This window comes from Struthio camelus, chromosome 9 (genome assembly GCF_040807025.1).
Source record: "Struthio camelus isolate bStrCam1 chromosome 9, bStrCam1.hap1, whole genome shotgun sequence".
Lineage (NCBI taxonomy): Eukaryota > Metazoa > Chordata > Aves > Struthioniformes > Struthionidae > Struthio > Struthio camelus.
In genome coordinates, this window is record NC_090950.1 from 22,158,050 (window position 1) to 22,170,324 (window position 12,275).

The 12,275-nt window shown below is 65.9% G+C and overlaps 1 protein-coding gene across 2 annotated transcripts; it reads right to left on the reverse strand.

Annotated features, from left to right (window-relative positions):
- Positions 1 to 9: 9 nt before the first annotated feature.
- On the reverse strand, positions 10 to 11,716 carry ECEL1 (endothelin converting enzyme like 1). 2 transcript variants are annotated; one of them, XM_068954432.1, is made up of 18 exons: positions 11,611 to 11,716; positions 9,193 to 10,078; positions 6,786 to 6,854; positions 6,514 to 6,624; positions 5,890 to 5,982; positions 5,367 to 5,491; positions 4,377 to 4,599; positions 4,023 to 4,121; positions 3,814 to 3,888; positions 3,096 to 3,199; positions 2,838 to 2,896; positions 2,560 to 2,611; positions 2,322 to 2,389; positions 2,059 to 2,183; positions 1,708 to 1,773; positions 1,469 to 1,564; positions 1,056 to 1,132; positions 10 to 740 (listed from the first exon to the last, which is right to left on the reverse strand). In XM_068954432.1, exons 2-18 carry the CDS (start codon positions 9,934 to 9,936, stop codon positions 641 to 643), a joined length of 2,286 nt encoding a protein of 761 aa, XP_068810533.1. In that variant the 5' UTR covers positions 9,937 to 10,078; positions 11,611 to 11,716; the 3' UTR covers positions 10 to 640. The 2 variants fall into 2 exon arrangements, with proteins under 2 accessions (XP_068810533.1, XP_068810534.1); XM_068954433.1 differs by lacking the exons at positions 1,469 to 1,564; positions 11,611 to 11,716 and adding an exon at positions 11,460 to 11,574 and having other exon boundaries at positions 16 to 740.
- Between the last annotated feature and the right edge of the window lie 559 nt (positions 11,717 to 12,275).

The window sequence follows — 12,275 nt, forward strand, 5'->3', positions numbered from 1 at the left end:
GGCCACCCGCCCTGTAGATCCAGCGCTTTATTGACCAGAAACAGCAGCGAAAAATACAGAGCGCCACGGCCCCCCACCCCGGCTGCCCCTGCTCCCAGGGCAGGCTGGCGTCGCCCCGGCCCGTGCCCACCGCGGGGGTGGGAGGGCTGCTCGGGGGGCAGGACGGGGCTGGGCAGAGGGTGAGGGGGAGCCTTTGGCACCGGGTGGCCCCAAGGAGCCCGGTGCACTTGCCCTGTGCCGAGCGGGCAGGATCGCCGTGCTGAGCCCAGGGCTGCGCCCCATGTTTCAGGGCCTGGAGAAGGGTCTAGGGCAGGTGGACGGAAAAGGGGGTGCCCGGGGGTGCCCGGCCTCGGTCCTCCATGGGGATGCCAGGACACAGCCCCCCTCTGGCACCATCCTTGGGTCCCGGAGCGGGCAGGAGGCGGGTGGCTCTGGGGAGGAGCCGCCACCAGCCCCAAGTGTCTCCCTCTGCCTCGGTCCGGCCTCTCTGCGGGGCAAGCGACCCCCCCCCGGGGGTCGTCCGGGGTGCCCCCGTTGCCCGTGAAGCAGGAGAGGGGGGGACAGGCACAGGGGAGGGAGAGGGGAGTGGGCGCGGGGCGGCGGGGGGCTGCCAGCCTGCCGGGGGGGGGGTGTTTCCTCCTCACCACACCGAGCACTTGTGAGCCGGGTTCATGGGCGAGTTCTTGGGGCAGTGGAAAACCCGGCCGAACTCCTCGAACTGCGACACGCTGCCCAGGACCCTGCCGGGAGATTTGGGGGGGGGGGGGGGCAGGTCAGAGCCGGGCACCCGCGACCCTGACTCTGCCACCACCACACACCCGGCTCTGGGGAGGACGTGCCCCCTGCCCAACTCCCCCTTACCCAGCTCGGCACCTCCCCGCTGGCCTCCGAAGCCCCCTGCCCCAGCCAAGCCCACCCCAAGCTTGCAGGTTTAACCCTTTCCTGCTCTCCCCAGCACCCAAAAGGGGGCAATTCACCACCTCCCCAGTTTGCAGTGGCACTGCTAGCAGCGGGCAAGGCTGGCACACGCCGTGCCGCGTTTCGGGGCCAGGTACCTGTAGTGCTCCGGGGCGTGCTTGTCCGTCAGCACCTGCAGGTAGATGGACTGGGATCGTCTCTTGATGCACCAGTTCTGCGGGGGGGAGAAGGGGGGGGGTGGTGAGCAGGCCGGGGGCACCCGATGGGGCACGCCAGCCCTGCCGGCTGCCGGAGGATTAGGGCAATGACCCCTTGGCTGTGCTTGTTAGTGTAGGGTCTCCTGTGAGCTCAAGGGCCGCATGTGTTTGGTAAAGATAGGTTGGGAGAGCATGGGGGCATGTTTGTTATTGTAGGGTCTCCTGGGAGCGTGGGCGGCTGTGCCCGTGGGGAGCAGGGTGCCAGTGCCCCCTTGCCCTCTCCAGCAGGATATCCCTCACCCCAGCACGTGCCGTGTGCATGCCCCCCCCCCACCCCCAAGGTGCAGGCTCACTTGGGCGAAGGCGATGAAGAAGAGCTGGTCGTGGGTGTATTTCAGGTGGTGCAGGGGGTGCTCAGGGCCGTGCTCCCGCACCCACTTCTGGTAGGCCTGGGGAGCAAGGGCATGGCATGGGTACCACCCCAAACCTGCCCCTGCATCTCACCGGCAGGATCAGGCCTGCTCCCCACAGCAGGGAGCAGCCCCGTGGCCCTGCTGGAGCCATGCTGCCCTGGGGTGGGGGAAGGACTTACGTAGTAAGCGAGTTTGAGTCCCCCCATGTCAGCAATGTTCTCCCCCAGCGTGTGTTTGCCATTCACCTGCCAGGAGAAGAGAGACGGGGCAGGTGAGCGGAGATGGCCCCGGGCCAGGCATCCTCCCTTCACCACACCAGCACCGAGGCTCTGCCTCAGTTTCCCCTGTCCGGGGGCCCAAGAAATTTCCTGGCTGACATGTGATGAGTTGTTGGGTCTCAGAGCTGGGCACCAGCATGCTCTCTCTGTGGGCACCTGGCTCTAGGGAGGGAGTGAGCCCTCTGCAGTGGGGAACCCTGCAACGTGGGGCAGCATGCCCGGGCAGTGCCTGGCTGGCAAGGGGGGTCTCACCCGCTGGTTGTAGACAGTGAAGTTGTCATAGAGATTGACAATACACTGTGCCTTCTTCAGGAACTTGCTGTACGACGTCTCTGTCCACCAGTGCACCAGGTTCCCATGCCGGTCGTACTGTCCCCCTGCCAAGGCAACCGTGGCCATGGGTCATGCAGAGGGACCCAGGTGTCCTGCCCCCCTCCCTCAACCCTCCCTCATAGATGCTCCCATCAAACCCTCCTCCTTCCCCATCATGGGGTTGGGGGGGGGGAGTCACTCACCCCAGTCATCATAGCCGTGGGTCAGCTCATGCCCGATGATGGTGCCAATCCCACCATAGTTCAGGGACCTGTTGGCGGTGGGGAGAGCTGAGCTTGTGGAGGGGCCAGTGCTGATGGTGCCCTCAGGATGGTATGTCCTCCCTGTCATCCTATACCTTGTCCTGGCACCCCTAGCCCCATGCCTTGCCCTGATACCCACCCCCCCACACCCATGCCCCTGCCCCAGCCCCATACTCACTGTGGGAATTCGGGGTCGTAGAGGGTCGGCTGCAGGATGCCAGCGGGGAACACTGGGGACACAGGAGAGCATTGCAGGAGGGGGCACCCTGCCTCCTGCCCACCCACAGCAGAGCCTGCACTGGGGCACCCACGCACCATGCCTACCCTGGGTGCCCTCCTGCCTGCGCCACAGCTGCACCCCCCCTCCCCCCCCCGCCCCGCAGTGGGGCTGAGCCCAGCTGGCCCGTGACCCTGTGCCAGGCCCCAGGCTGGCCTGCCTGGCTGGCAACACCTTACCCATCTGGTTCTTGTTGGGCAGGTAGTAAGCGTTCAGTGCCTGGGGGGGCAGCAGCCACCTGCAAGGAGAGACAGAGGTGCCAGGCTGTGCAGGCGCCTGGGGTGGGGGTGGGAAATGCCACCTCCGACATAGCCGGGGGCTTGCGCTGAGCCCTCCTGTGCACACCCCTGTGGGCACCAGCCCCATGGGCATCAGTGGGGCTGGGCCATGCCCTGCGTCTTTGCCACCCCCATGCCCACGGGCACAGTGACACCCACGCAGACTTGTCCACCTCCTGTCGGATCTTCTTCACGGAGAGTCTGATGCTGAAGGCAATGCTGTTCAGGATGTTCTTGAAATAGGTCTTCTCGTCTACTTCGAACTGCGGGGGGGGTGCAGGGCACAACCATGTCAGGGGGATTCCCCCCCCCCCCCAGTCCCCCATCCCCTGACCTTGTGTTCCTGGCTGTGGGGAGCAGGGCTGGGGTGTCCCCCCTCATCCCCAGGAGATCTGGGGACAGGGTGTGGGTTTGTGGCCACGGACTGGACATGGCACACATGTATGTGCCCCGTGTCCTGGGGGGGGGGGGGGGGGAGGGCAGGGCAGGGCAGGGCAGGGCAGGGCAGTGCTCCATGCACCATGTGCACGGGCATGTCCCCGTGCAATTATCCTCCACAGTGGTGCCTGCATGGGCTGCCACATTTCTGCTGCCTCCCGGGGGGGGGGGGAGGGGGGTTGGGGCACCCCCCCAGCCCCATGGTGAGGATGAGGCTGAGCCCTGGTTATGAGGAAGAGGACTTCAGCCTGGACCCCAGGACACCATGACATCGCCCACGTGGCCATGACCATGCAGTGAGCTAGTGGGGAACAGCTTGTTTAGGGGCAGAGCATCTCCCTTCCCGGACGCTGCACTGCACTGCACCAAAGCAGAAGTGGGGCCTGGCTGCCCCTCACCATGTACCCACGCCCCTGTGTGGCCCTGGGCTACCCCTTGCCTCATACTCCTTGTCAATGGCCTCTGGTGTCAGCAGGAAATCGGGATAGCCGATCATCACCATCATGTACTGGAGCTGTGGGGAGAGCAGGCTGCTGGGTCAGGACCCGCAAATCTGGCACCCCGGAGCTGGGGGGAGGCAAGGGCAGGGGTATGTGCTCATGATTGAGGAAGGAGAGGTCCCCCATGCCCCCTGCCTAGGGTCAATACCTTGGCCCTGGCTGCTCTCCGTGTCTCCTCGTCCATCCAGTCCAGCTCATCCAGGCGCTGGTCCAGGATGTACTTGATGTCCTCCACTAGCTGCTGCACCTATGGCAGGACCCATGGTGGGTCACCATGAGCACTGGCATGGCATCTTTGCCACCTGTCACCCCCGTGGACACAGTCAGGTCACTGCCATGGTGGCTGGGAGTGCCCACTGGTGTCACTGAGCAAGTGACCCCTCGTCTTGGGGGAGGACATGAGCCCAAGCATCCACAGGCTGCCAGCCCTCTTGGGGTGCAGGGTGGCAGTGGCCACCTTGTGAGGTGACATGGCTCCATGCCTGCAGGTGGCACCACCTACCTTGGCCTTGCTGGTGGAGGAGAAGTACTCCTCGACGAAGAGGGCACCCAGAGCCATGCCAAAATGTTTGTTGGCCTGGCTCAGGCAGATCTTGCCCAGCTCAATCTGCTTCTCGTTGCCCTCCATCTCCTTGGAGAGTTCATGGATGGCATCGCGGAAAGGCGTTGAGAGGTGCTCGCTCAGCACCACCACAATGCGCCACAGCATGTAGTTGTGAAGGATCCTGGTGGGGGGGGCAGGATCAGGCCCCCTCCCCCAGCTGGGTACCACAGGTCCGCAGGCACTGGATGAGGAGCGTGTGCCAGGGGCAGGGAGCATATCACCCAGCCTGGATGCTCAAGACCCAGGGAGGTCATGGGGGTGGCTATGTCCCATGGGTGCCTGGGAACAGATTGGCACTGTGTATGTCCCTGAAGTGGGCACCATGCGGTGCAGAATTGGCTGTGTGATGACTCTGATGACCTGCAGCATGGCGGAGTCTCGACGGGCAGCTGGTCACTACCAGACCACCATGGGTCCTGTGACAGTCCCTCTGCCAGGAGTTCTCCTGGGGTCCCCAAGCCTGGCCTGGCCTGGCCTCCTTGGGATGGGGGTGATGGGGGAACCAGTCAGCCCCCCCTCTCCATGTCTCCCCATTGCCATCCCCTGCTAGGCTGAGCAAAGTGCCATCCCATGACTCTTCCCACCCCATGGCCTGCAGCAGAGACACCCCAAATATTGGGGCAAAGCAGCCTCAGTGCCAGTTTTGTGCCCAGGGTTGTCTATAGGTGGTGGTGATGGGGGGGGGGGGGGGTGGGAGTCCGTACAAGGTGGGCCTGTAGGGCACAGCCTGGCATGTGGAGGGGGATGCAAAGGGGGTTGTTACTGAGCCAGGACAAGAGGCTGCCGTTTTGGGGGGGGGAGGTCCCACAGCCAGGCAGAGCGATTCCAGGCAGTGTGGGGTGGCCCCAAGGTGCGGGGTGGGGGGGGGGGGCCGCCTGCGCCCCTCACCTGCTGGGTGTCACACGGATGAGGTCGGACACCTTGTGCATGTAGTCAGTGGCCAGCAGCACCACCTCCTCATCCTCTGAGAAGTTGTCGTGGAAGATGCGGTCCAGCAAGCGCTTCCACTTGAGCTGGCAGGGCGGGCAAGGGGCACTGTCAGCGTGGGTGTAGGGACACCCCCTCCACGCCCCCTTTTGACTCTGCTCCAGGCTTTCCACTCTCCCACCGCCCCTTCGCCCTTGAGCCAAGCCTGGGGCCTGGTGCTGCTCCATGGCAGTCAGGAAAGTGCGGGATGGATTTTTGGCCCTCTGGAGCAGAGTAGTTGGGGGGCAGCTGAGGCAGAGAGGGCATTTCTGGGGGCACTGAGGTATTGGGTTGGTGGGGTGTGCTGTGTTACTCAGGCTGTGGGCTAGCACTGGGGTCACAAGATTGGCAGTAGGGAGGGACATGGGGTGGGTACAGGGGCAGCTATGGGGTACAGGGCAGGTGGGGGAAGTGGGGTGGCAGGGTGGGTGCGAGGGGTGCTCACAGTGGGGGTGATGCGCTGCAGCTCGCCCAGGGTCACTTTGTGGTACATGGTGCTGACGTCCCTCCGCACGTCATCGTACTCGGACACCGTGATCTGCACAGGGGTGGGCACGGCCATCATCACCACGCAACCGGGGGGGAGGCACAGCTCTGGGGTAAGAGGGGCTGCTGACCTGCACCCCTCCCGGCTCACTGCCCCATGCCTCACTGTGCTGCCAGCAGTGCCCCAAAACCTAGGCCTGGGGTCCCCAAGGGCTGGATGTGGGGGAGGGTCCCCAAAAGGGCTGGGCATGGACATTCCCTATGGTTGTGGTCCCTCACGGCTGGATATGGGAGTCCCCAGGGCTGAGGTCCCCAAAGCCTGAGCATGAGGGTCCCCAAAAGGCTGAGGTGGTTGCTTCAAGAGGTGGGCATGGGAGTCCCCAAGGGATGGGTTAGGGGTCCCCAAAAGGCTGAGGTGGTTGCTTCAAGAGGTGGGCATGGGAGTCCCCAAGGGATGGGGTAGAGGTCCCCTTCCTTGGGCATAAGGGTCCTCAAGGGACTGGAGTAATATCCCAAAGACTGGGTCTGGGGTCCCCAAGGGCTGGGCAGGGGCACCTCAAAGCCCAGGCCCGTCCCCCCTCACATTGGCAAGGTGCTGCTCCAGCTGGAGGATCTCCTGGGCCTTTTGCTCCACGTGCTCAGCCCCCAGCAGGGTGAGCAGCCTCTCCATGAACACTCGGTACGCTGCCAGGATCTGCACCAAAGGAGGAGCCAACAGTGAGCGCCACCCCACAGCACCCAGGGGGCACCCCGGCCCCTCGGCATCGCTGCGGGTGCTGCCCCAAGCTGAAGGCAGGGTGCCTTCTGGCAGCCCCCTGCACTGAGCCCTCGCTGAGCCCTGGGTGCCCCCCTCACCTTCTCGCTCTCCTCATCCTGCCCCAGGTACAGGGTCCGTTCGGGCAGCGTCAGCCCGTCCTGGTCGATCTGCGGGGGAGATGGGGGAGCGGGTGAGCAGAGCCCAGGGCAGGGGCCAGGGCACCCTGGGGTGGGGGCCATGCTGAGCAAGGCGCTGGGTTATTGCAGAGTTGCACAGAGCAGAGACCCCAAAATAACACCCTGGGGACCCTCCCATTGCACAGGAGCACCCCTGGGCCCCTCCTCCCCAGCACAGACACCAGTGGGCCCCAGGTCCCCTACCCCCCACCGCGGACCTGTGGCCGACCCCTCCTTGTCACCAAGGGTGCAGGAAGCAATTGGGTAATGGCAGCTAGACCAAACCCACCATCGGGGTGGGCAGCCTCCCGCGTCCCCCCAGGTGTGAGGTCCCGCAGGGCCTCTCAGAGCCGGGGTGCAGCACCTCCAACCCTGTATTTCAGGGTAGCCCTGGCCCTCTGGGTACCGCAGGGTGGTGGCACTGTGGGTCAGCCCCAGGCGTGAGTGGGCTGTTGTCCTCCCTCCCCCCCCATGCCTCAGTTTCCCTCCTGCTAGATGGTGCCGTGGCTGTTGTTGGGGGGCGGGGGGGGAACAGCCTGCAGTGGGCTTGGAGCACAGGCACACACACCCACACCCACCCGTCGCCTAGCCACGGGTGCACTAACACGTGCACGTGCCTGAACACACACGCACACAGGCACACGCACAGTATTGCATACGCAGCTGTGAAGGACACCCCCAGTAACACACATGCACACACATCTGTGCATGCTCACACCCCCATCACGCCTGTACACATAGACATACTGGCTTTCTTACACACACACACACACACACACACACAAACACCCACACCCACCCGTCTCCTAGCCACGGGTGCACTAAACTTGCACATGCCTGAACACACCCACACACACCCACACCCACCCACCCACCCACCCACCCACCCACACACACACACACAGCCCTCCTCGTTCACGCCCTATCCTGTGTACATGCACCCCTCATCCCACCCCCCCCATCTCACACACACAAGCACAGCCTATCACACCCGTCTCGCTCGCACACAAAGCCTGGCTGTCGCGCCCCCCACACCCCATCACACCCGTCTCACACCTGCTCCATCCCCATCACACCCCTCCGGACACACAAAACCTTTCCCTTTGACACATGCTCCCTCTAGCGTACACACACCCGCACACCCACACCCCCGCTCCCCATCGCACCCTTACTCCTTCCCGTTCCCACTCCCACGCGTGGGCATACACACACCCACTCGTGCACACACCGCCCCACACCCACACACCCAGATCCATACACACACACACCCACTCACCCACCCACCCACAGCCACACACCCACCCACACCCACACACCCACACCCCTCAGCCCCCCCCCCTCCCCAGCTCACAGGGAACGGGGGGGGGGGGGGGGGTGCCCCAGCTATTCCCACCACCATGTTCCCTATCCATATGTCCCCACCATGTCCCCACTGTGCCAGCCACTGCTGGTCCCTGCCGTGCCACCACTGTGTCCCTGCTGTGCCATTCTTGGGCCTATGACATGCCCTCACTGTGCCCCTGCCGTGTCCCTGCCGTGCCTGCCACGCTGCCATCGCTGTGCCCCTGCTGTGCCCACTGCTGTACTCCAGCCGTGCCCACTGCCACGGCCCCCCTGTGCCCACCTCCGTCGTGTCTCTGCTGTGCCCCCACTGTGTCCACCACCGTGTCATCACCGTGTCCCCGCTGTGCCCACTGCCATGCCCACCGCCAGGTCCCTGCTGTGCCGCCACTGTGCCCCTGCTGCACCCACCATGGTGGCCCCGCTGTGCCCACCCCGGTGCTCCTGGGCCCACGGAGGGTGCCTGCCCCTAGGCTGCCTGCACAAAGCCCGTTCGTGCCGCTGGCCACACCGTGGGGTGAGGGGCATGGACTGGCAGCAGTGGGAAGGCCACCAGGAAACTCTCTGGCTTGGCACTGGGCTTCTCCCCCACCCTGGGGTGCAGATGACAGACGGGATGCCAGGGTGAGGGGCTCAGGTGCAGGGCGCTCTGGGATCAGGGCAACCCCTGGGGCTTTCCCACGAGCACCGAGGTAGGCGGCAGCACTCCACTCCATACATCCCCCTTGCCCGTGTCCCCCCCACCCATCCGAGAGGTGACAAGCCGCCCCGGCACAACACCCTACCACCCACACTGGGGGCAGCCTGGCATTGGGGTCCCATGGTGGGGAGATGGGGGGGGGGCACCAGCTCCAGGCAGCAGCACCAGGGCACCCTGGGCTGTCCCCATCCCTGTGCCACCTGCGGCAAGGATGGCAGCAGCACCAGCTGCACAGGCACCGGCCCCGGAGGGGGTCCCCGCGGCGGGCAGGGTGCTGGCAGCCCTCACCCGGATGACATAGCGTGAGGTGTTCCTGTCGTCCAGGCTGACGGTGAGCGAGAAGAGCACCGCGGCGCTGTAGACCCCCTGCGTCTTGTAGAGCAGCTCGTTGAGGTCACCGCGACCCGGCGTGGCGTCCCAGCCGCCGCACTCCCCGATCACCTCCAGCATGGGCTGCGGGCCCAGCCGGTCGATCTCAGCCCGGTCCAGACATGAGCGGAAAAACTCCTTGACTTTCCTCTCGGCTGAGGCGCGGGCACGCCGCCGCACCGGGCGGCTCAGCAGCGCCTGCAGCTTGGCCTCATTCTGCTCTGCGATGGCTCCGATGGTGCCGTACACCAGCTTGTCCTCGGGGATGCCGTGCCGCCGGAGCCACCCGCCGCAAGCAAAGGAGTAGAAATCCTGGCACGGGTCGATGGTGGCATCCATGTTGGCGCTGAGGAACCGGGACGCCCGCAAGAAGGCCTTCTTCTCCTGGCAGCCTTCCAGGCAGTAGCTGTCCCCTTCGGCCGCCAGGTATTTGAGGACCAACATGCACGTCAAGATGACGCAGAGCCCTGCGGCGAACACCAGTCCCGAGAGGAGGCAGATCTCCCGGCGGCTCCAGCGTGGCAGCCCTCCGCGGCGTTTCTTGGCCCCGGTGCCCAGCTGGAGGGCAAAGCCATTGGGCAAAGTGCCGCTCTGGTACTTGCTCACGTACTTCACCTCTTGAAACTCATCATAGTGGGCCGTCAGTGAGTAGGTCTTCTCCATGGCTGGGTGCCGAGGCTCGCTGCGAGCAGTGCCGGGGGGCTCAGCGCAGGCGGGGGGCAGGCACAGGCACCCTGCAGTTCATGCTGGAGCCATGCCTGCTCCGAGGAGGTGGTGGACAGTGCCTGGGTGAGTCAGGAAGCTCCTGGAAAAGGCGGATGATGTGATTTAGGGGTGTTTTGGGAGGAGCAAGGAGATTGCTGCTTGCCGTCACCACCACCTGCATCCTAGTCCCTGCCTGTGCGCCCCACTGGTGGCACTGGGACTGGCTGCCATGCCAGGAGCTCAGTGGCAGCCCTCTCCTCTGGCTGCCCCTTGGCCAGCAACCCCAGTGCCCAGAGCAGGTTCCCACCTGCCCAGTCCCAGCCAGCTTTCACCCCCTGGCACAGCTCCATCCCAGCACACCCACCCCAGGGTGCCCAGGAGAGCATCTGCTGCATGGTGGTCCGGAGAGCCAAGTCCCACACCACACTGTGACACCCCTTCCCACGTTGCCAGTGGAAGGGAGGGGGGGCACAGGGCTCCCAGCACCTCTGGGTGGGGGGGGGGGCATGGGGCAGGAAGCAGCTTGGAGAAGGGGGGCTGTCAGAGAGTTTGAGTGGGAGGATGTTGCGCTGTGTTGGATTGGGGAGCGCTGTGCAGGGTTTTCTTGTGTAGCGCTGGGTTGTGTTGCGTTGCGATGCGTGGCATGGTGTTGCATTGTGCTGTGTTGCATTTTGTTGCGCTGTCTTGGGTTGGGTTCCTTGGGTTGTGTTGTGTTGTGTGCATTGTGTTGGGTTGGGTCGTGTTGCATCGCATGGTGTCAAACGGTGTTGTGTTGTGCTGCGTGTGTGCAAAGTTAACTCCAGACCGAGGGACCCTCAGTCCTACGGGCATCTCATAGTGACCCCCCCAACCCCCTCTCCACCAGCCAGTGCCGGTTGCAGCAGGTGCTGGTTTCTGGCAGGGGTGCTGTGTCGGGGAGGAGGGGGTCTGCCCAGGGGGAAGCGGGGAGGGGGAAAGGATGGGTTCAGGGCGGCTTTGAAAGAGAACCCCAGTCCCTGCTCAGTGACGCCCTCGGGAGCCCCTGGATTTGGTGGGGGGGGAGGACGCGCCAGCGACAAAGAGCCGAGTGGGGGGGGGGCGGCCGAGTCCCCCACAGACAGACCCCCCCAAATCGGGATACGGCAGAGCCCCGCGCCCCCGCTCCCTCCGCAAGTTGGGCAAAGTTGTGTCCCCGCCGCCGCAGCCGGGCTGCGCGGCGCCGGGAGGAGCCCGCTGCGGCGGCACCGGAAAGTTTGCGGGGCCGGCAGCGGGCACGGTGCGGCGGGCGAGGGGCCGGGGGGTGCTCGGGGGTGCTGCCGGGGTGCTCGGCGTGCTCGGGTGTGCTCACCGCGATGCTCGTCGGTGCTCGGGGGATGCTCAGCGCGATGCTTGGGGGATGCTACCCGGGAAGCTCGGGGAGTGCTCACCGGGAAGCTCGAGGGATGCTGGGGCCGGGGGGGGGGGAAGGGGGGGGCTCACCGGGATGCTCGGGGGATGCTCACCGGGCTGCTGCTCGGGCTGCTGCCCAGGATCCCCGAGGGGTGCTCGGGGGTTGCTCGCCGATTTGCTCACCGAGATCCTCGGGGGATGCTGCCCGGGCTGCTCGGGGCCGGGGGCGGGGGGGAGGGGGGAGGGCCGCCCGGGGGTGCTCACCGGGTCGCTCGGGGGTGCTCGGCAGGCGCCCGGCGGAGCTCGGCGGCCGGCACGGCGGCGCCCGTCCGGCTGCGCGCCCCGCGCTCGGCTCCGCGCCCCGCGCCGCGGCTGCCGGAGCGGCGGGGCCGGAGGGAGGCAGCGGGGCGGGGAGGGGGTGGCGTCTCCAGCCCGGCTCTCCCGCAGGCCGGGCTCCATTAACGAGATTATTATGCAAATGGAGCAGCCCTGTGCCACCCGCCAGCCTTACCTCATCTCCGCCGGCGGGGGAGGCAGGGCAGGGGGGGTCCCCGAGCCCCCGAGCCCCCCCACCGCGGGGGCTGGCACGGGGCCGGCGGTGCCTCCCAGCCCGGCACCCCCGTCCGGGCACCCTGCTGTCACCCCCGAGCAGCCTGGCACCCGGACAGGGGCACGGCTGGCCCTTGTGCCAGGAGCATCCCGGCTGCTTGGCACCCCCCGCCGTGCCCGGACACCTGTGGCGCCCGTCCCGTCCTGTCCCGTCCTGTCCCGTCCTGTCCCGTGGTGCCGGGGTGGGTGCAGGGTGCAGGGCTTGTGGGGTGGGGAGGGGAGGAGACGGAGCCTGGGCTGCTCCGGATGGTGGGGTGGGCAGGAGATGGCACGGGGGGGCATGGGTGGCATGGGGAGGGGGACATGCACGCACATACACG